General features: G+C 47.8%; 2 protein-coding genes across 4 annotated transcripts; both read right to left on the bottom strand.

Moving 5' to 3' along the window:
- Nucleotides 1-1961: 1961 nt before the first annotated feature.
- LOC101072935 (CCR4-NOT transcription complex subunit 6) lies at nt 1962-12878 on the bottom strand. 3 transcript variants are annotated; one of them, XM_003970367.3, is made up of 12 exons: nt 12721-12878; nt 11543-11664; nt 10532-10718; nt 10346-10431; nt 10135-10239; nt 9923-9991; nt 9669-9826; nt 9353-9507; nt 6836-6990; nt 6528-6755; nt 6029-6231; nt 1962-5947 (listed from the first exon to the last, which is right to left on the bottom strand). In XM_003970367.3, the coding sequence occupies exons 2-12, from the start codon at nt 11652-11654 to the stop codon at nt 5735-5737; spliced, it is 1671 nt and encodes a 556-aa protein (XP_003970416.2). In that variant the 5' UTR covers nt 11655-11664; nt 12721-12878; the 3' UTR covers nt 1962-5734. The 3 variants fall into 3 exon arrangements, with proteins under 3 accessions (XP_003970416.2, XP_029702940.1, XP_011608950.1); XM_029847080.1 differs by having other exon boundaries at nt 5735-5947; nt 12735-12856; XM_011610648.2 differs by lacking the exon at nt 12721-12878 and adding an exon at nt 11812-12572 and having other exon boundaries at nt 5735-5947.
- Nucleotides 12879-12978: 100 nt separating this feature from the next.
- simc1 (SUMO interacting motifs containing 1) lies at nt 12979-17904 on the bottom strand. The gene is made up of 10 exons (XM_003970368.3): nt 17354-17904; nt 15907-16689; nt 15580-15815; nt 15401-15470; nt 15154-15314; nt 14994-15077; nt 14745-14876; nt 14343-14499; nt 14167-14251; nt 12979-13553 (listed from the first exon to the last, which is right to left on the bottom strand). The coding sequence occupies exons 1-10, from the start codon at nt 17504-17506 to the stop codon at nt 13348-13350; spliced, it is 2067 nt and encodes a 688-aa protein (XP_003970417.2). The 5' UTR covers nt 17507-17904; the 3' UTR covers nt 12979-13347.
- Between the last annotated feature and the right edge of the window lie 3961 nt (nt 17905-21865).

The raw sequence follows: 21865 nt of genomic DNA, 5'->3' as shown, positions 1-21865 counted from the left end.
TATTTAATATACTGTTTCTTCTTGGATTAGGGAATTTAAAGTTAATCAATGTCCAGTGTTTTACATGTCTTCCATCCAAAACTCGGACCACGCCCCCCTTTCAGGCCGTCCGTCTGTCCTCATGCTGAGGAGGACTCTCCTCTTGGAGGAGAGTGTCAGGTTGGGCCTCACAGACTTTAAATCGCAGCCTTGGAAGCATCTAGAGAGGCTGTTTGGAGGAGCTGGCTGAACATCACACGGGCAACAGGCCTGGTAGTCATGTGCACACAGATGCAGTGGTGAGAATTCCAGAGGAGACGGATGATCCGGAGAGGGAGGAGCAACAGAGGAGGGGGGGGGGGGGGGGGACACAATAACAAGAGAAGAGAAAAAACAGAGAGATTCTACATCTGCAAAGAACTTTAGAGGCGTAACAACGCTGCCACGTCCACAAACCACAGATCGTCAGACACACATTTGAAGTTGCCTCCCGGATCAACGTTCCTACACTAAGAAAATGTTATTTAAAACAACAAACAGCTGATGAGAGATCATTTCCTGTCAGACAGTTTAATAATCTCCAATTTCCAGCTTATTTAAGTGAATTACAGCAGCCTGGTTCCAATTGCTGGTTTTTCAGTGTCGAGAACATCAGGTGAGAATCACATTTAGGGTCACAGTCCATTCCTGGGGAATAACAGTCGGCCTCATGGCTTCTTCAGGGGCGCTTTCCACACAGCGTGGAGGGCTCCAATAGCTTCATGCCCACTTATTCGCCATCATTTTTGCTCCTGCCGTCTGCAAGCGTTTGTGGTTCTCAGGTTTCTTGGGCAACTCCCTTCAAGGACTTCAGCACAGGAGACGTCCGCCGTGTTCCGTAACATGCACCAGAAGAAAAAAGGTAATTACGCTGAGGAGACAGACCGACATGAACTGATGCAGCTCGGGTCAGTGAGCGTGCATTGATTAAAGGCCGGTGGTGCAGTGTTGTTTGATGGCAGGCTGAGCAGGAAGGCAGACAACAGCCTGCCAGGCCACACGTTCCACTTCTGATTCTGGGAACCGTTCCGCTGGGACAGTTTCCCGTTCAGGGACAGAAATGTAACTTATCACAATCACATGATATGATGACCTGGAATGAGCTTGAAGTTTCCCCCCACCCCAAAAAAAGTTGTTTTTCCTTTAGAAGGCAATTAGAATCCTGGAGAATGTGTAGCATGTGGAACAGAATATGAGTAACAATAAGTTTCAATACACCAAAACCACTCATCCTTAAGAATTTTGCATTCCATTGCTGGTCGTCCAGAATTCAAGGACAGAATAGCACAAATCTAAAGTCTAAAATTCGAGCTTTTATTTATTTATTCTTTTTAGAAAAACACAAGTGGAAAATGTCACCTCCCTAAATCAGCAGGAATTTAGTATAAAAACAAGAGAAAATCGGTTATTTACACCGCCCACACAATGTTCTGTCTCATTTACCTCCACCCAGTGAACCGTTTCCCTGCAGTTTCTCTCTGAATTCACTGGATCTCCTTCAGCGGATCACAGGATCGCGTTTCTCGGGCGGATCACAGGTCGTTTGGCGCCATCGTGTGGTACAAATGAGTCACTGCACCAACTGTACAGCCACCATTAAACGTTGATTATTGATCCCCAGCGGGGAATTCATCAGTTAATCCGTCATTCTAGAGGAAACCTGTCACACTGATGTCACATGAAAGTCAAATTCGTATTGGTAACATTTGACCCTCAGAACAGGGTCCCAGACTCAGCATTGATGTGTGGATGAAACTCCTGGAACACACAATCCAGTGGAGAATTTGAAAACTCCAGTCTGGAATGCCACTTTCGCCGGTATACGATGGTGCTCAACGCCATTTTAACTTTCTAAATCACTTTTGTTTCCATAAGGTTCCTTTCAGAAGAGGAATGTGTGGTAACTTTACAGTATCAGGGGAGAGAATGATAGCTGACACAGCTTGAAACAGATAATATAGAATTTATTTTTAACCAGAAGTAGGAAAATACATAGGTAGGTGTAAAGGAAACAAGCAGAGCCTGTAGTCATACGGAAATAATAAAAGAACAAAACTAGTCCAAAGAGGTTCGAGAGGACGGCTATAAGGTGTACAACAGAAAGCATTGTTTACCATTCAGTTTCTTCTGAAAAGTGTTGATTTGAAAACAGCTGCCTTGATTTCTCATCTGGGTTCATGGACATTCTACAACGTTGTGCAAGTGTTTTGTCTTTTTTTTTTTTTTTTTGCTGGTATTTCATGAATGGTAAACAATAGTTGGTCCAGTGCATAAACACAGTGACACAGATCAGTATATGTACTCAGCTGACTACAGATAGACAATCCTGATCATTGAACAACTACCACAAGATCAGCAGGGAGGAGCCGATGAGGAAATATACAAGATGTGGGGGGGGGGGGGGGGGGATTCAAAGGGGTCGGGTGGAGAAGGGCGAGTGTTTGGGGAGAAAACTGACATGGAACCGCTACATTTAAAAACCGAGTGATAGATTCTGGAGATTATTGCCAAAGTCGCCCTTTATCGACCACTTTTATTTAAAAAGGAGACTGAAAATAAGAAAAATATGTAAAGGACACCTCGGCTTCCTTAGTCTTACCGTTTCCTGACAACTGGAGGGAAAGGAATGAAGGTTACAGAGCTCTCTCTGCAGGTCTGTTACCAGACGCAGCCTCAAGGAAGGAAAACAGAAGAACGAGAGGTACCAGAGTCGATAACGGGATCACTCGCTGAAGCTTAGAAAAGGTCATTTCAATCAAACGCAAGAGGGGAGGGGCCGAATCAGGGACCATCAACAGTGACGGGCGTGAGGACAGTCTAGCTACCTGCAGCGGGCCGTTAGCCACGTCTCAAACACCTCTTACGTCGGCCAGAACGGTTCAGATGGCGCCTCTGCTAAGATAGTGGCGCCGAAATAAAGGTCAACGCCCCCCCCGGGCTGAAGGTCCGTCCTCCGTCCTTCAATCCACGAGGCGACGTAGGAAACATTCAGCTCTTTTAAACGCAGCCAGCGTGATCAGAGGATTTGGTTTGAACTGGGAGAATATAATGGGGAAGGAGGAGGGGGGGCAGGTAAAAACAATGCAGCAAAACATAACGCCATCATAGAATTCATGATTTACACAATAGCACAATATCATTTTAGAAAGGAAACATGAGATACATCTTTTATTCACACTTTACAAAAAAAAAAAAAAAAAAACTAGTCTTCAAATCTACAACAATTCTAATGCCATTCAGAAAAAGAGGGGGCGGGGTCAAACTAGACACATTGGTTTTCATTGGAAAACAGTTAAAAACAAACATGGAGGGAAAAAAAAAATAGGACCTTCCCATTTGCTTGGTTCCCTCGTTAAAAATGAAGCTATACACCAAGATCAGAAAGAGTGGCACTGCTCCGCTCAACATCTGTCACATCTGGGCAAAGAGCAGCCACGTCGAAGCAGTCGGACAACAGAGGTCAGCCTTTTTGGGTGGAACCAATTCACCTGGCAACGAATCAGGGAGATCCGACTGAGCTCCGTGAGCCTGCTCTAAAGCTGGGGGGCTCGGGGGACGTCACACCAATACAGTGACGAGACCGTTTAAGTATCTGAGCAAAGGGGGGGGGGGGTGACAGGGTGAGGAGGAGGCTGAAGGACATTTAAAATCATGGTCAGAAAAGAGCTGGGGACTCTATGTACCCTGGTAAGGGGGGGGGGGGGGGGGGGGGGTCAATGGAGGAGCAAAACAAGCCCAAGTGTGACGCTCATGTTTGGGTTTAGTGAGGAAAACATACCTGATTACTAGCAAGCTCAAAGATTATACACGTCATAATATTGTCACAGCTCATAAAAAAGGAAAGCAACATTAACAAAGAAAACCAATAAAAGGACATAAAATCTTCACAAACGTCTCAACAGTATTTAAAAATAAAAGGAGAAAAGGTTGTTCAAGCGTTCATGTGGAAATAGTGCAAGACGAGGACGACTGCTACAGTGAGGCACGATGTCTGGAGCACGCGTGAGGATCGCACGTTCGGTGGGGAGTGTCTGCGCTCTTTGCGTGGACAGATGTGGCGCCGCTGGGGGGGGTGGGGGGGTGGGGGGGGGTATTAATCTGTCCGTTTGTGTGGACCGAGGGCTTTGTTATAGGCCGAGAAGCAACAGGTGGAGGAGAATCGGTGTCTATGTACAATCGAAAAGATCCAAATCAGCGGGGGGGGGGCTAAAAACAATATGGATACATTATCTACAGCTCATCTTAAAGGAGTGCAAAGTAGTGACAGCGAATGCCTTGAACAACCTTTTCTTATGTCTTTTGTACAAGCTGGTAATATCAATTCATCTCAACATTAACTGGATAAAAATTTAGCCATAGTTTACAATACAATCTTTTTTCCTCAAATCTGATCATAATTTACTCTTGGTAGAAAAAAACGCCAGAAAACAGGTATTTTGTGGTTCATGTACAATCATGTAAAGACTGAATCTAGATTTTTATTCTGTACAAACACCTGTGAAAAACCACTGCTTGTGTGAGAATCTATGACTGGGGAAAGTCACTACTGGCCTCAGAAACAGTGCTACAGATCTGCCTGGAAATGACCTGTGAGGTGTGTGTGTGTGTGTGTGTATGCAACTGAGTTTGTATGCTAGCGTGTGTGGAGCTGATGGAGTCTCCAGACAGCGAGAGGAATGCTGGTTTTACTCCCTTGCATCAACCGTTACTCGCTCTCTCTGCCTCCAAACAAAGCCCAGATCTGGAAAAGGCCCTGGATGCCTTGCCCATCGGCCTAAATCCCCGACCCCTGGGTCAACAGAAACCACGGCATGTGGGCCACGTGAGCTTCTAAGCACGAGACTAGCAACAATGGTGAGAGCTAGGATGAAACAGTCTGCATACAGGATGGTAGCTGCTATCAGTTTGCCGTAGCCCTAAATTCACAGATTTCCACAACACGTAACTAATGTGAAACTGGGCAAATGTTACTGAGTGTCTGGTTTTGGAGGCATCTGTTGGTTTAGATGGCTCAAGCATCAGGACCAGGGTCAGGGGTGTAGATCTCGTAGCACCAGGAGAGGCCGTGACCGCACAGACGGTCTCAGCACCACAGAATTACAGCGGGAAATCTCGCTCCAGCTCAGCTACGTCTACTTCCAGGGGTGCTAAGGTAACGGCTATGAGCCCTGGTGACCCAACGACGCCTCAAACGATTTAGAAGCCAAGAATAAGTTGATGCTGGAGGGCTGAGATTGACCAGTCTGCCGTCTTTGCTGGTTTTAGGTTTATATACAACAGACAGAGCAGCAGCTGGCTAACGTTGCGGGTGACAGTCGCACTCCCAGGCAGTCCCTGGACACCTCCTGCTTTTAAACCAAACAGTGCCTCGTGTGACCAAGCTGAATGAGCTACCATCCCATGATCAACTTAAAGCGGGAGGATCTGATGAGTCCAAAATAAAAAGAAAACAGAATGAACAAACAACACTGAGTCAACCAGTTAAAAAACAAAGGAGGGAGGAAGAAATAAAGAAAAATAGAGAATATCTATAACAGTATATGAAATCCCTGTCAGCCAGACCTCACTGTACGAGTAGATTACAGGTTGCCTTTTTCGTCTTCCTCCTCCGTTCTGGTGGAGGAGAAGAGCTGGTAGTGGGAAGGGAGGGAGCGAGGGAGGGCAGGAGGGCAGATGCTGCAGCAGCAGCTCCCCCTGGTGGTGTGGCAGGGACTCACTACCTGCGTGAAGGCATGTGGAGCCCATTGATCTGGGAGGGCACGTTGAGGAGCAGCTCCAGCTGGGCTAACAGGGAGAAGTGGTCAGATGGGATGTGGGGATGCGGGCAGCCAGTGACATTGTTCTCTACGAGCCAGTGGGGGTCCAGAGGCCCCAAGATACCCAACACGTTCAGATGAGGCTTGGAGTAGAAAACGTAGTCGATGACACCCTGAGAAGAGAGCACAGGTCACCACCTTCAGAGCTGGACATCTGCACACACAAGACATACAAACGTGCCCCAGCAACTGACCTTGAAGTCAAAGGTGTAGTTGGTGTAAGGCATTAGGCCGTTCTCGTACGCGCTCTTCAGCTTGAAGCCGTGCGTGATCAAGCCGTTAGATGTGCCGTTCTTGCCGTTGCAGTTGAATTTGGTCAGACTATCGCTGTATCGGAGCTCCTTGAAATCCTTGTGGGTGCAGTCCACTGCTCCGGTGCTGAGGTATTCCACCACACCTGAGGGAGAAAGAGGAGCCAAGTCAAAGGTCACGGCTAAATCAGTCCTTTCCTGCGAGTGCGGAGCTTTAGACAAACAGGGAAGAGTAGGTCAACATTGACGCTGCTGCTGCTCCCGTTTTTCTTTCCCAACCAACTTGTAAAATCTCCATTTTAACAAGTCAGCTTGTAAATGCATCTCACACATACGTGGGCTCGGATTTACTGACATTACTGCGCTGATGTTAGCTGATCAGCTCTGAACATGCTGGAGGCCGCAGCAGCAGCCGGAGGCAGAGATTTAGAGGCGTGCTCACCAGAGTCCGGTAAGGAGTTGAGGTCAGCACACAGCACCAGCGGAATGTTGTTGTTTTCTCCAGAGGACAACTTGAAACTGCGCGAGGCCTTGTCCACGATGTTCTTCACCTCCGACAGGAACATCATGGTCTGGACCAGCTTCACGTCCGAGTACTCGGGGTCCCAGTGCATGTGGGCGTTGGCTATCAGCATTAGCTGTTTATCCATGCCGTGCACCGACTTTCCAGCTGAGGAGGTGACACAAGGGTCAGAACAACTGCCTGATGTTCACCAAGGACGCACGAGTCACTACAAAGGGGGCACCTACAGGAGACTTCGATAATCTCTTTCCGGACCTCCAGCAGCATAGCGACACCGATGTTGTCCTTGGTCATGACCCGGTTCAGCATGGGCTCCGACCCCTCGGAGTTTGCCATGGCCAGCTGGTTGAATTCCACGGTGTGCTTCTGCACCGCGCTGAACCTGAACACCACCAGAGGGGGGGGGGAGTCATTGAGGAGCTCTCTAAAAGCTCGAAACATCACAGAAATAACCCATGTGATCAGAAGAATGGTTCTGTTCCACGTTTGACCCGTTTCACCGTCGCTGGAGGGCTCCAACGCAGCAGTTACACCTGAAACACTGAGATTTTCTCAAAAATGTTTTCGCTTTATGAGGCGGCGGCATCTCTCCATACGCGCGAGGACAACTGTTGCACAGCGGCTGCCCGCAGACTACCAGGAGAGAGCGGCCATCTTCCCTAACCCTAACCAGGAGAGGGTGGCCATCTTCCCTAACCCTAACCAGGAGAGGGCAGCCATCTTCCCTAACCCTAACCAGGAGAGGGCGGCCATCTTCCCTAACCCTAACCAGGAGAGAGCGGCCATCTTCCCTAACCCTAACCCTAACCAGGAGAGGGCGGCCATCTTCCCTAACCCTAACCAGGAGAGGGCGGCCATCTTCCCTAACCCTAACCAGGAGAGGGCGGCCATCTTCCCTAACCCTAACCAGGAGAGGGCGGCCATCTTCCCTAACCCTAACCAGGAGAGGGTGGCCATCTTCCCTAACCCTAACCAGGAGAGGGCGGCCATCTTCCCTAACCCTAACCAGGAGAGGGCGGCCATCTTCCGCACCTACTGCCGCGACAAGATAACCGCACCCAGCCACATCACCAACATGGATGAGATCCCTCTGACTTTTTACATCCCTTTGACCCACAAAGTGGAGAAAAAGGGACCAGCACGGTGGCGATACGCACAACGGGGCACGAGAAGTCATCGTTCACCGTGGTTCTCGGCCGCCACGGAAACGGACAGAGCGCTGGATGAGGGAAGGCCAACACTCCTTCACAAGACTACGAGGCAGCGGCGGGTGAGTTATGCCACCACATGGGTGGATTGTAGACGCACGGGCTATGATACCGTCTTCATGCATCAACGCTGAAGCAGAACCGGTCGGTGAGTCCGATTCAGATGATTAAGGAGGAATTCGGGATGTTGGACATTGAAATAGTGCAGCTGTTTAATTCAGATACAGAAGATGAAAACTTTGATGGTTTTGTGGCAGAAGAATGAATATTTTGTTCAATAAATGTGTCAAAACTCACTGTTTTACTTCTGTTGTCATTTTTACTGTATGTTTCAGCATGCGCCTTTTAATACGGTGCACCTTATGGTCCTGAAAATATGGTACTAGAACCCTTTTTTGCTTTCAGGCCAGATGAAGTTGGGGTTTTTAAGTTCCTGATCACAGCTGCTATAAATGATGCAAATCCTGCGGAGCTGGTTCAGACCAACGACTCAAAGCATTTGATTCCAGATCAGCTGGTCCATCATGTGACCCCCCCCCCCCCCCTTCTCCCCTGATCAGGGCAGGTGATTACCCTGGTCAAGCTTGATGGCTCCATGTGCGCTGCTCAGGCCTCTGGCTATTTTGCTGCTCCATACTTTGGAGCTCAAACCCACCACCTTTCCTTCATCCTCCCGTGGGCTCTGTTCCTGGGGCCAGAGCTGCTTCTATATTGCTAATTTGGCAAACATCTCAGCTACACACCAACATCGGTGAATGTTTTTTTCCCATAACGTGTTTGTGAGAGAGAGAGCAGCTCAAAATTACTCATTAAAGAAGTCATTGATTCTTCAAGTCTATGAAGAAAAGCAGAGCCTCAAAACATGTTTGACATTGACAGCCAGAGATGCTGAGTGTTGCGGCCCGTCGAAGTCGGTTTTAAGACGCACCAACCGAAGAGCGGTTAAGAGATTTTGATTATCGATCACATAAACTGAACGGACATGTGATATTTATTATACGCACGAGCCAGTTGACAGCCCGCGCTTTCCTTGATGTAGCCTACGTTTCTATAAAGTGTCGGAACTGATCGTCCGTGCCATCATTCCTGCCTGTTTATCATTATCAATTTCAAATCTAGATGAGATTTGACAAGAATTTCCACCATTGTCCAGCAAACTCAAACCCTGCCCATCGGCGTATTTCCTGGCGAATACGCCGATGCCCGTCAGTCCTTAACCACTCCCACTGGTTCCTATGGCCACTGGTCAGTGCAAAAGGGAGGGTACTTAGAGCCGTTTCAGGAGCAGACTCTTCCTAGAACTACTAGAACTAGAAGTACCTGCTCTGAAAGGGCTACTGGTATTTACAGGGTTAACAGGGTGTCCTTAAAACGCCACTTTACCTCAACCTTCTGCAAAAAAAGACAATTATAAAAGCCCATAAACCAAAGAGGACACAGAATCTCCTTGCACTCTCCAACCCCCCCCGGGCTGGAGGCAGAACCAGCACAACTGTCCAGATCACCTCATTTACGCACGATGAGTGCAGGTCATACTTTTCTGTCTTGTAGAAGATTGCACATCCGTCCACGTGTTTGCGGTCCGACTCGGACATGGTCCTGGCTCGGGACTTTGGACTGAAGAACCCATCGTATCCCTGCTCCTTCAGCTCCGGCAAGAAGTAATTGTAGTACTGCTCCGTCTCCACTTCCTGTCAGAAAGGAAGTGACAGAAATACCCCGACTATAATCCATGGCCAACATTTTGCTATATACACCTCCAGAGAGTCCCAGATGGATTCCGCAGGTCAACCCATCACGTTTTCCTCATCTCGAGTAAACGAGGAGTACGCTGGTAAAAAGCTGCACTCACCTGCAGACTGATGATGTCGGCGTTGCAGCCGAGGATCTCCTGCATGATGTTCTTTTTCCTGTAATCCCAGCTCAGAGCCCAGGAGGGGCAGTAGCCGTACAGCTGTCGGGTGGCGTACTTATCACACAGGACGTTGTAGCACATCACAGTGAACAGTGCTGGGAAGGAAAAACACAGGGGAGATCAGATCTGGCCCCCAGGCTGCTGCGAGGACGCTCCAGCGCGTTCACAGTCAACAGAAGCTCTGCGGGTACCTGACGGCCAAGTCCGCTCTGGTTCCTGGAGAGAAATCCATGACCGAGCCGGAGGCTGCTCTGTTGGTACTGGGAGAGGGGAGAGGGGAGCGTAAATGTCACTGCTGCACCCGTTTACATACTTTCTGCATCCATTTCAAAGCTGAAAGTCAAAAAAACAAAACCCAAGTAATCGTCCTGCTCGCAGCTCTGCCACAGAGAGGGGCACTTACTGCGTTTCATTGCCCCTGCCAGATTGTCTAGCAAGTAGTTAAGCAGTCTCCGCGTGCCATCTGGTTCCTGGTAGAGGCTCATGATTTCTTGTGCAAGTGGGTTTCCTGGTGAAGGCAGAGCAACAGTGGCTGAGTCAATGGGAACCACGGGGAGAGAACCACGGGAGTTCTAGGCTGAAATGGCTACTGGAGGCGTGATAAAGCCACTCACCTTTCAACCCCAGTGTTTGTAACTGAAATAGTTTCCCCAGTTCAAATGGCAGAACCCGCAACTGGTTGTTATTTAAAAGCAGCTCCCTGTGGAGGGCAGCAACCATCTCTATCACTCACACAAACATGCTTCGTGACATTTTACAGCTCCAAACTGAATTAAGGAAGCTGAGATGAAGGCACCAACCTGAGAGAAACCATGTTGCCGAGCTCGGCCGGCAGACTCCTGATCTTATTCGATGACAGATCCAAGTACACCAGGTTGTGGAGTTTGGCGATGTCTGGTGGGATGCGGGACAGCGAGTTGTCGCTGAGGTGCAGGGCAGTGAGGTGGGTTAAAGACCACAGCGCCGTGCTCAGACTGCGAACTCTGCCTGCAGCCAGAGACAAGACGAGCAAATCCATAAACTCATATTTATAGGAAAACATCGGAAATCTTTCCTTTTTTTAGGAAGACTGATGGTTCTGACGATCTCAACTGGAGGAGAGAGCCGCGGCGTTAATTTAAGAGGTTCCACAAAAACACAATATGAAATTAGTTGGTGTCACCGAGAGCAACGGGACAGCCAGGTGCTCCCAAAAGTGCTCAAACACACACACAATAGAACTAAACACACTGTTGGAAGGCTCCCTGAAGCTGGACCTGGGGCTGTGTGCCGCTCTACACACACTCACTCACTCACACAAACACGCACGTGCAGCACCCCAGAATAATTGTATGACTCTCCACTTCCCCTTCTGATAGTGCGAGTACGCCGTTAGAGAGAAGAAACCTTTAACAGACCAATTGGACCAGGTTTATCTCCTATAGAGCGACATCAGTAATGGAGACTCCCAGCTAAACTGCTCGCCTTGTTTTTAAGAGTCACTTTGCTCAGTTGCTTGGCAGCACGGTTGCACGCACGTCTGCTCCAAGTGTGGCTGCATCACGCCACCATAAGATACGAGATACAGGACATGAGATAATCAGCCCTACTTTATGAGCCGGTGTGAATGATGGAGCTGCGGGTTTAAATCCCATTAAGAGTAAAGAAGAGGCTGCAAAAAAAAGAAGTGCACTCAAGAAAGATAAGGCTGCAGCGGTCCCGATCTTCTCCTTGCTGATGGCTCCTCATTACATCATTACACTTGATTGAAGTAATTAGTGGAACACAATTACGAAAGACAAACGTGCAGAGGCAATCACAACCTGACTCACCACTGATTTCGAGCTCAGCCCAGTACGACTTCTTCCCGTTGGCTGCTTCCTCGCTGGACATAATTGTGTACATCCGCCTTGGATCCGGCGGGTCATATTTTTCCTTGGGCATTCCTAGAACACTGGGAACAAGAATGGGAAGTGAGGCGCCGAGCATTTGATCCTCAAAGTACAGTGCACACACAGCATTTCTACGCAACTGGGAAGTGGAACTAAATCACCAGTTGCAGCGTCAAAAATGAAAATGTTCCCATGAATTCACAACAAACCTTCAGGTGTCACTTCCATGGGCCGCCAAATAGAAATGCACAAGAGGGATTCGGAGTTAAAAACGCGTTTGAGGGCATTTGCTGCGGTTGATCGTTTAAACTGTTAAAGATATTTGAACCGGTTTGCAGGAAGTCTGGCGAGTTTTGCACTTCGCGTTACATAATAAGCAGCAGGTAAATCAAACCGCGGTGTTTTTCCACGTCAAACTAGGCGGCTAATCTGCACATAATGGTCGAGTTGTGGTTTGATTCAAAAGCGTATTAATGAAACTGCATTTATAGGAATGATTAAGCCCAACAACGTGAGGTGAAACAGGTTTTCTCATTGTCTCAATCTCTTTAGCCTAGCTTAGCCTAAATCGCTGCCAATCAATCTATGCACATCAAATGCTAGACAGTTAGCGTGCTTGCTAACTAACGAGAGTGTGATCTGAACAAACAAGCTGACCTAGAGTTCGGAATGTCGCTTGACCACTAAAACCTGCGTCGTGTTGGTTTTTGCAAGAGGTACAAACGGCATTAGCAATTTGGCCGTGCTGTTGTTTACATAATAGCAAAGCACCGTTAAGTGGCGCATTAACGGCGAGGCCAGGAAACATCGCGCTTTTTAGCTGCCGCTGGCTGCCTTCCAGAGGCTAGTGTTACGATCGTTCACATAAACCCCGTCCAAATGCTCCCGAAAAGCCACACGATTTCGGCTGTGCGAGATACTTGCGAGGCGTTTAGCTTAGCTGGAGCTAGCTTGCTGGCTAAAGGCTAAAAGACACCAATTATCCAAAGCCCGTGGGTTCGCTTTCAAAATCAGCCCCGCGTCTAAACCGAGCCGCTCGTTAACAATGTCCGCGCAAACCTGCGCGGGGGGACGAATTTGACCCGGCAACGGGCAATAAAAAGGGGTTGGAAATTTACCTGCAAGAGCATACCAAATAGCGAGGACGAGTGCGTGCTCCCCCTTTGTTTTCTAGCTACTTGTAGCCCGTTTCCGCTGCTGTATCATGGCGACTGCGAGGCTGTTTTCCGCTGCTGATAACAGGCTGCAGCCCATTGGCCAGCGCGGCCGCCTTCCACCAGCTGTTGAGCCTTCATTACTGACGTGACCGACGCGCACGTCCGTGCCACTTTGTCGGCGATCATAATCACGATGATAATAAGAGACAGGTCTACTGATCGAGATTGGCTCTGACGGCACGTTTATTATAAAATAGTAGTTTTGAACAAGGCACAGCCGCGTTGCAAAAGTAGTCCGACCCATACTCATGGGAACTGGTTCACATCATGAAAACGTGTGTGACAACGTACAAAGGTTTGTAGTGAACTGGCAAGAGTTAAGTGGTTGAATTAAACACGTTAAAAACAGGAGCACATTCAGTACTTGTGCGTTTTATGGCATTAGAATGAACGACATAAAATAACAGGGAGGGTTGGGAACCGAACCCTCCTCAGATTAAACAAAGAAAAATGGAACAATGTGTGCGTTTCCCCTTATTACTACAATTCATTTGTTGAACAAGAACAGGAGAACAGGAGTCTTTCGACTCAACCCTGGCAGACGTCTAACAGGCTATCGCGTAGAAAGTGCAGGGACTGTTCCACGTGGTGAGGTAAAGCCTGGCCGAGGTCAGCCTCGGCCCTCGCCCGGAGGGTCTTTGTAGCTTCACAAATGTGGCTCTTGGATACAACGTCCTCCTTCTTGAAGGGGCCCAGGTAACTTCTTTCTTGCACGAATGACTGGCTGAGGTACCCTGAGTGAAGAAGAAAGAACGGTTACAGCGCAAGAATCTTTAAATGAGCAAGCGCGTGTCAGACATCTGACACCCCCCGGGGCTTGTCGCACGCGGGGGCAGGCTGGCCCCCAGCACATGTGTCATGTGTGACAGCGAATGTAATGTGTTCTCAATGTGAAGCTGCCCGAAGAATACCAAATGCAGCTATGTAGCACTGATTTGTGGTGCTAGCAGGCATGCTTAGAGTTGATCAGAGAGGGTTTCAGGCAGCGCTAGCTAGCTGGAGGTCATTCTGCAAGACTCTGGCAGTGTGGAAGGATTCCAATACTGCTGATGACTTGCTGCTGATTCCCGCTATCGTCCCTTCCGCCAGGCATGCTGCGAATCCCTGTAAACAGCATCTATTTGAGGCGGTTCAGCTCTGCACCGTGGGTGAGCTGTAATACCTGAGCAGCCTGCTTAAGCTGCAGGACCTGCGTCACGCTACCAGCAGCCACAAGGACACGAGCTGAATTCAGAACCTGTCAGGAAGGATAAGTGCAAAACTCTGGCCAACACAAAAGCACGCCAGCTTTGAGGCTGGGATGGGTTTGGCACCACCTGTGGCCACCATCACGAACTAGATCCTCACCTTTCATTGTTTTATTGTAGCTGTGCAGGAACATCCAGAGGAGATGGAGCAGCTCCTCCCAGCCACGCCACCTCTCCTCACCATCCTATATAAAAATAAATAAATCATGATGATCAGAGGTGAGGTTCGCTGGATCTAAGGGCGGTGACCATAAAAACGCCAGCGTGGGGCTTCACCGTGGGCTCCTGCAGCAGATCGCAGTTTCTCATGTAATGAAGCAGAAGGCCGAGAGAGGCGGGAAGAGGAGTTTTCACCGAGCACACGTAGTCCAGCAGGTGCTTCAGCAGTTTACACCTGAGCCGCTTGCTCCGCAGGCTCTCCAGCAGCAGCATCCTGGGGGGATCAACAACAGATCATCGGTGAGTCGCCGGCCCGACTTTATTTATTCTCGCCGACAGTTTGGAGAACTGGGAGCGTCCGAGCGACACCCGGGTGGAACCATTAGAAACAGGGACGGATGGAGGGGGCGTGCTGAAGAGCGTAACCATTCTGGGAAAACTTCTAAACAGTTTCCTTGTTAATTTAGGTTTAACAAATAACATGTCATTAGCATAATAACCGAAGCGGACGCCTCTCACCTGTGCTCTCGTCGGAACGAGCCAGTGATGAGCATTAAGAAGAGTTCCTGGGACACCTTGTCAGACTGCAGAGTGGGACGGCCGTCCACCTCCAGAGCGAGAGACAACATCCTCTGGAAGATGGACACCAACCTGGAAGGGACACACACGCCCACGTGGAGACACAAACAGCTCAGGTTAACCTGGACGGAGGTGTGGTTCACGTCTGGGTCGCTCCAACAAACGATCCTCGCGTCGTCCTGAACCAACCTGATGTGTTCGTCTCGCTCTCTGGCCGTCTCTTCGCTCCCCGTCGACTTCCTGACGGCAGAATTCAGCCACTTGAGAAGATCCCTGCAAAATCCAGACGGCCGCGTCAACACGTGGCCGCCAAACGGCACAGCGTCGCCGCTTCGCGCTCCCGGCTCACCTGACGTGATGGAACTGCCGATCACAGGACAGCGTTGCCATGGCGATGGAATGGCGTAAGGGGGAGAAAGCATCTTTGGTGTGAAAGTTGTCCTCCAACGTGCGCGCGACATATTCCATGAACATGCCCACAACCCCGCACTTCCGTTTGTTGGGATGTTCCTGTGAAATGGAGACCACCGGATTCACCGTCTCCACCAGCAACGGTTGCTTTATAATACAAACGGCTAAGTAGATGCTCTTTTTACCTTCTCAGTCATGACTGAGCTCAACAAGTCCCAATCCCACGGAACCGTGTTCCGATCAGCTGGACGGTGCCTGCAAAAACATATTAATGTTGAGAACCTAAGATGGAAGGGCTTGGGGTGGCGAGGGTGGTTTGAGAGGGGGGGTGGGGGGCTGCGGGGCTGTCGTGGGAAGCGCTCACCTCTGTGTCCTGATCAGCAGGTGGAAGGCCTGCACACACAGGTGGTAGGGGCAGTCAGGCCCGAGCAGAACGTCGTGCAAGAGGTGGAAGGTGATGTTTTTGGGAGGATAGTAGCCCGGCTGCAACAGGTCAGACAACAGCTGCAGGGTGCCCTCGGTGTGGTTCTCCTCGATGGTGCTGTAAACCAGCGTCAGGGTCTGGTGGCACAGCTCCTCGGGAGGTTCTGAAGCCTCTCCCTTATCGATACGGGGGGGAAAACAAAACTTGTTTACCTTCGGTCGTGTATGTGGTCCTGCATGAATCAAGAACAGTGAAATTAATACCAACATCTAAAGAAATGTCCATGAGTAACGCTTCGTCTTCTCCAGATATCAGCTTATTAAGGGCAACTGGGCACACAAAGTCCCGGCTTTCTTTAGCATCCGTGTAGAGGTCCACAGGATATGTGCTCTCAGCGATCTCTTCCTCTCCAAAATCCCAGGCTTTCGGATAGAAACACACAGGATCTTCCATTTCCAGATCCCCCACACTCGTCTCAGTCAGTGTGACATCACTCATGTCTTCAGCTGGGTGGTTTTGGTCCGACCACCTCTCAGAGAGCCGTCCAGAGAGCGCCTCCTCCTTTGTGGGTGTTGGACTCGCCTGAGTCGAGCGGTTCGAATGAGCTGGAGTGTCTGCTGCGCTGCCTCCACGCTCCGAATCTGAAAAGACTCGCTCGTGCGCAGCGTCTTGTCTGGGCTGCAGGGACATTAGTGTGCAGCCTCTGCTTGAGTCCACAAAGCAGCCGACTTGTTTGATTTCAGTGATGTGACCTTCAATAAAAGGCAGGCGTGTTAGAGTCACGAATGGGAAGAGTTCCTCATGAGTCAGTGTATGAATTTGTGTTTGGGGGTCCGCACTGCTCCTCTGGAGCGTTGGCCTGGGGGGATCTGCTGAAGCGTTTCTCTGGAAGACGTTCTCTTGTTCAGTCGTGGAGCCGCAGACGTTTTGTATTTTAAAATCTGCGTCGATGTCAGACAGGTCTACTATGGGTCTGGCGTTAAAATCAGGCTTGATGGGACTCTTTAGATCTGCGAGGATCCGTTTTGAATCTGTGACGTCAATGTTTTGCTAGAAAATAGGAACAAAAATGAACAGTGTTAATAAATGAGAACTTTTGACCATCACGGGGAAACAGCCCATAACAAGTCAACCTGAACACATCTGTCTTTAAAATAATCCATCCAATCCACTTTGCCGTCTGGTCACACATCTTTTTATTGTTATTTTATTGTTTCATTGCACCAACCTGAAAGGGCTGAATCTTGGCAGACAATTATTTTACAGAATAGGTTTTTTATTAACTGACGTCAGTTGGTTACAGTTTGTTTTATAGGATTATTAAGTAAATAAACAGCAGTACATTTGGAAGTGCAAAGCAATTATTTGCTATTGTGTATTATCAGTTGAATATGACCTTGGCACCAATAATATCACCTAGTTTGCAGTGATGCACTTTCACCTACGTTAGAGAAGGTAAACTGCTTCTAGTTTGTGTTTTTCAATACGCCTGAGTTACATTTAAGTCAATCGTGTTACTATTCTTATTCTATATACTTACGTTCTGGGCTGATTAAAATGTAGAGCCATAAACACCAAACCTAGCAATCAAAATCCGCCACTCTTCTGCTCCTGACTGAGAACTATGCAAGAGTAAGGACAATAACAACCGAAACCAGAATTACGCCATTTACAGGTTTCGGTAGAGCTGCATGAGCCCGCGCTGAAGTCTTACCACTAGCGCGTTCACGTTCGGGGCGTCGGCGCAAACTTTGCCATCCTGCTGGGGAAGTGGGTCGGTTTGGCTCAAGAAGTTGCTGTACTGAGCGATTATTTCCACATCAGAATCATCTTCCTCACTCTCGGAGCTCAGGGTGATCACCTCCATCACTCGCAACGGGCTACAAAATCTAGAAAGTTCAAGACTGAAGTGACTCTCCGTGCGCCATTTGTCTCCACACTTTCAGTGTTTAAATTAGTCAGTATCCATCTTCCCTCAAGAGCTAGTCATCTTAAACTAATGCTAAATAAACCAAGAGACACTTTCTGGCATGACGTTCATAAGGTCGGCTCGTCTGCTGACACACGATGAGCGGACCAACACAGACGGCGGCCTCTTATCCAGGAATCATAATGCGTAAAATATTCAGCATGGCTCCAGTCTTCAGCGTTCCAACACTAACGACGCCATCGTGATTCCGCCCACTGCAAACGACTCGCCACTTCCGGGACGGGCGCCAACCATCAGTCAAAATAAAGAAAAATGAGAATAAAGTACATTATACAGCATCGCTCACCTTATATCGTTATCTAATTTAAACACACACACAAGCACACTAGGTCTCAAAACGAAAGTGTGAGCTAAAGGACTCGAGTGAGTTCTTCATGCCGCATGTACCCTGGACCCAATTTTATTTTGACATATATCAGTCATTTAGAATATGGATGTGTTGTTGGCAAAAACACTTCTTGTTTGTCCTCCACTCTTTACTGCGCTTGTTGTAAACAATAACAGAGGAGAGAACGCCCCCTCTTCCGCCTTCTCCTTCTTCTTCTCCTCCTTCGCCTCGTTCTTCTTCGTCTCCTCCTTCTTCTTCTACTACTGCGTCACTAGTGCCACAAATAAGGAACTGCATCACAAACGAGCACAAAACAACGCTCCTGCATGAAAGTATTAACCACGTAGTAAATAAATACCATTCATACATGTATATTGGCATCGTGTATATTGATGTCAGAATTGCATTAAGTTGCATTGCATTTTATTAAATAAATGCGGTACGTTATCAAAGATTTTAGAACAGTGACTATTGACTTATATAAAACTATCACAATGACAACCCCCATGTTGTTACATTTGATGCACCATTTGTTTTTCAAGACTCATAACCCGCCTTCGTGCGTATTCAACACATGGCGCTTTTAGATCTCAATGTCAGCATGGTACTGTCGCATCATGCTACCTTGTCTTTAGCAAGGAATAGAATTTAATCATAAATCCTGTATATGAGGCACATTGCTTTTCGACTGCACAGCTTCCTCCTTTTTTGTTTTATTGTGTAATCGCATAAAATGTTTGCGATAAGATTTTTTTAAATCATTATTTCGGTCGTGGCAACATCTAGTCCAAGATAATTAGGTTGAATGAAAAGCCCTACAATTGATCCAGGTAATATGAGAAATACTCCAATTCTAACGGTCACTGTAATTCTAGATTTAATTTTCTACGAAATAAACATTAAAAGTCTGCGTTGTTCCATAAGGGCTTGCAGTCTCATCTGCCACCACTAGAGTGCGCCAGTGTTGTTCAAAACTTTACCATGACAGGAAAGTATCTGTGCAAAACCAGATATATGTTCTGGACATGAGCTCCCAGGAGAGAGAGTTCTGGGTTATTGTGAACTAAAAGGATTTACCTGTTATGTGAAATCTCTATGTGCTGCCCGTATATGGATACAGAGGTAACAACTGTTAAGACAATCTACTGAAACTACTGGTTTAGAGGCGTTATGTCATTACAGAGGCCAGTGGCCTGTAGGAGAGGCTGAGAGATGCCAGGTCTTCATGTTTGGAGAGCTGTAACGTTCATATAATATTTTTACTTTTCCAGAATGCTGCTTAAATTATCCTTACAAATACACTGGGAACTTCAAATAACCTTCAAATACCTTAATCAGATGCAAATGGAAATGTTACACTGATTTATTTGGAGACAGAACAAACTGAAGGGGCTGTTGGACTGTCCGTGTTTTGGTGTGAACGTGGAAAAGCCATCAATGTCTTCTGAGCAGCTGCTCTGGTCCACGAGGGTCGTTGGAGTCTGTCCTAGCTGTCTCTATGTGTTAAAGACCGGAATACACCCTGGACAGGTCACCAGTCCATCACAGCACACATCATTTATTCACACAGTCAAAATGAGGGCAAATCTCTAAAACTGGGTAACTGTCGTCCCAGTGTCACCCCTCCATGGAAAATATTGGAGGCAACAGCTGCAAATGGTTTGTTTTATCCAGTGAGCAATTATTTATACCGGTAAACAGTTTGACGGGAGGTCAGCTGTACTTAAGTAGGCTTGTAATAAAGCAACCATGACTTGGAGCTGAACTGTTAAAACACTGAGCATCTCAGTGGGATGGAATAAAAGAACACACACAGATGTGGAGCAAAAAACCAAACGCAACAAAGTCTCTGGCTGGGAGTCCAAGCCAAGATCCTCCATGATGTGTAGCAACACCTCTGCCCACTGCCTCATTCAGGCACATTCCCTTTAAACAAACTGAAATGATATTTGCCTCAGTAATATATTTGGTGCTACGCTAAACTAAATGTATGTCCTCTTGACAGTCTTGTGACATTCTTCAACAAAAGAAAATCATGTCTGTGCAGCTTCACTTGTCCATAGATCACTTTTTCCTCTCAGTGGGTTTAAAACCACTCTTTCTCTCACTCTCTCCTGCACATGTATTGCCTGCAGTCTTCAAACAGGCAGAGATACAGCCCTTATCAGCTGGCTACATAAGTTCTTCACTTCAATCTGAAAATAATAGTATTTCTGATGATGCGCCATAAATTGAAACTTTCTTAAGGTGTCATCTCAGCAAAAATCACAGATTTTGGGGAGGGGGCTGTCTTATCCTCTTATCTGAATGGTTATGAGCAAGTATTTGTGTGATTTAGTGTGTATTCACAGTCTTAAATATGCTGATGTGTGCATATTATAGAGCAGGTTGTTAAAAAAGAGAACAATTGCATTTAGTGAAGAAAAAAACACCCACAGAGCTGAAAGCATTTCTAGTCTCAGCTGGGACAACAACAGAGAAAAACCTGAGCTCAAATGAGTGAGACACCTGCATTTGACAGAGGAGCTCCGATCCTCAAATCACAGGATTTGGGAGAGAAACAGTCTCCCGAAGGTGCCACTCCACCTCTTCGTAGCGCTGTCATGCTGTCCACCTGCATGTCACGCTCCTCCCTTCGCGCCCTGCCTGCCACCTCACCGCGGCTCACGCTGGCAGGGCTGTGCCAGTCACATGGTTCTACTTTTGTTTCCTTTGGCTGGAGACCCTAACGAGGCTCATTTGACTGGCACGGCGTGCCATGTCCAGAGACAGACGAGCGCTGCGGACAAAGCCAAGCCCGCTGACTCACTCTTCATTCTGTGACCCCGTGCAGATGCTGGTGAACCTCACAGTGAGCTCTGTCACCGGAGGGTAATTACACACACGCATACACACTTGGGTCACACCTCAGGAGTAAAAGACATGTTCTGCTCGGAGGGCTGAAGCTGTCATAGGTGATGGGCCCCTAAATGAAGCCTTTGGAACGCTAAAAACATCAACGAGCAGCAAAATGGATTAAACCTAAAATAGTGATACACATACAAAAAAAGCCCCATACAGATAGTGTGTGTTGTGAATTCACCTTCTAGATCTTCTGTATGAAGTTCAGGATGAAGACTGAAGGATTCGACCAAATGACCAAATACAGAAGACGGGTAAAACCCTCCCCTCCAGACAGGTAACCCCCCCTCCAGACAGGTAAAACCCTCCCCTCCAGACAGGTAAAACCCTCCCCTCCAGTGCCCAGTTATGTAAAGGAACATCAGAATCTGGTGACTCGGCCACGCCACCACTGTTAAATATTGTGTGATTTTTCATTTCTCCATTATTGCCAAAGTTGTGACCACTGGCTGAGGATGAAAATGACTTTATGCGCATGTTGACAAGCAGTGCTGGAAATGTAATGTTTGAACCAGTCAGAAAGGTCCACTATGGTCTGCAAAGCGGCATCACATTCAGCATAAATGTATTTTTCCCAAATATGTAAGACGCAATAACGAGAAGGCCGTGTTACGCCCGGCAGCCTTACTCGACGTGGATGCTGCGAGGGATGGTGGGACGCTCAGCAAATACTGAGAGCTCACGTTAATAAGCATTTATTTAAAAAAAATAGATTTAGAACAAAATTGGCAACATGAGTTTTTGAAACTGAAATGAATTAATTTTTCGCCAAAGACCCTGAGGATCATCGCCTGTGTTGGTCATTTTAATGTGGTCTTGGTCTGTGTGTGTGTGTGCATGTGCGTGTGTGTGTGTGTGTGTGCAGAGTGTAGTTGACATGGTTTAGGGTCTGTTTGTTCTCTCCACGTCTCCTTGAAACTACCGGTAACCTTGACCGAGGCAGTGCGGCCTCTCTAACCGTTCTAACCACAGCTCTTGTGAGAGGAGTAACATACAATCAAGCAAGT

Source organism: Takifugu rubripes, chromosome 14 (assembly GCF_901000725.2).
Source record: "Takifugu rubripes chromosome 14, fTakRub1.2, whole genome shotgun sequence".
Classification (NCBI taxonomy): domain Eukaryota; kingdom Metazoa; phylum Chordata; class Actinopteri; order Tetraodontiformes; family Tetraodontidae; genus Takifugu; species Takifugu rubripes.
The sequence above is the reverse complement of the archived record's forward strand: the minus strand, read 5'-3'. Positions and strand labels throughout refer to the sequence as shown.

What these genes read in the sequence shown, in the direction of transcription:
- LOC101072935 (XM_003970367.3), bottom strand. Translation starts at nt 11,654, where the DNA reads ATGCCCAAGGAAAAATATGACCCGCCGGATCCAAGGCGGATGTACACA. An exon ending in ATCTTCTACAAGACAGAAAA is followed by an intron (nt 6,991 to 9,352) that starts GTATGACCTGCA and finishes GGTGGTGTTCAG; the next exon opens with GTTCAGCGCGGTGCAGAAGC. An exon ending in ACTACACCTTTGACTTCAAG is followed by an intron (nt 5,948 to 6,028) that starts GTCAGTTGCTGG and finishes CTCTCTTCTCAG; the next exon opens with GGTGTCATCGACTACGTTTT.
- simc1 (XM_003970368.3), bottom strand. Translation starts at nt 17,506, where the DNA reads ATGGAGGTGATCACCCTGAGCTCCGAGAGTGAGGAAGATGATTCTGAT. An exon ending in CTGCTGATCAGGACACAGAG is followed by an intron (nt 15,471 to 15,579) that starts GTGAGCGCTTCC and finishes ATGTTTTTGCAG; the next exon opens with GCACCGTCCAGCTGATCGGA. An exon ending in CGGCAGTTCCATCACGTCAG is followed by an intron (nt 15,078 to 15,153) that starts GTGAGCCGGGAG and finishes TGGATTTTGCAG; the next exon opens with GGATCTTCTCAAGTGGCTGA.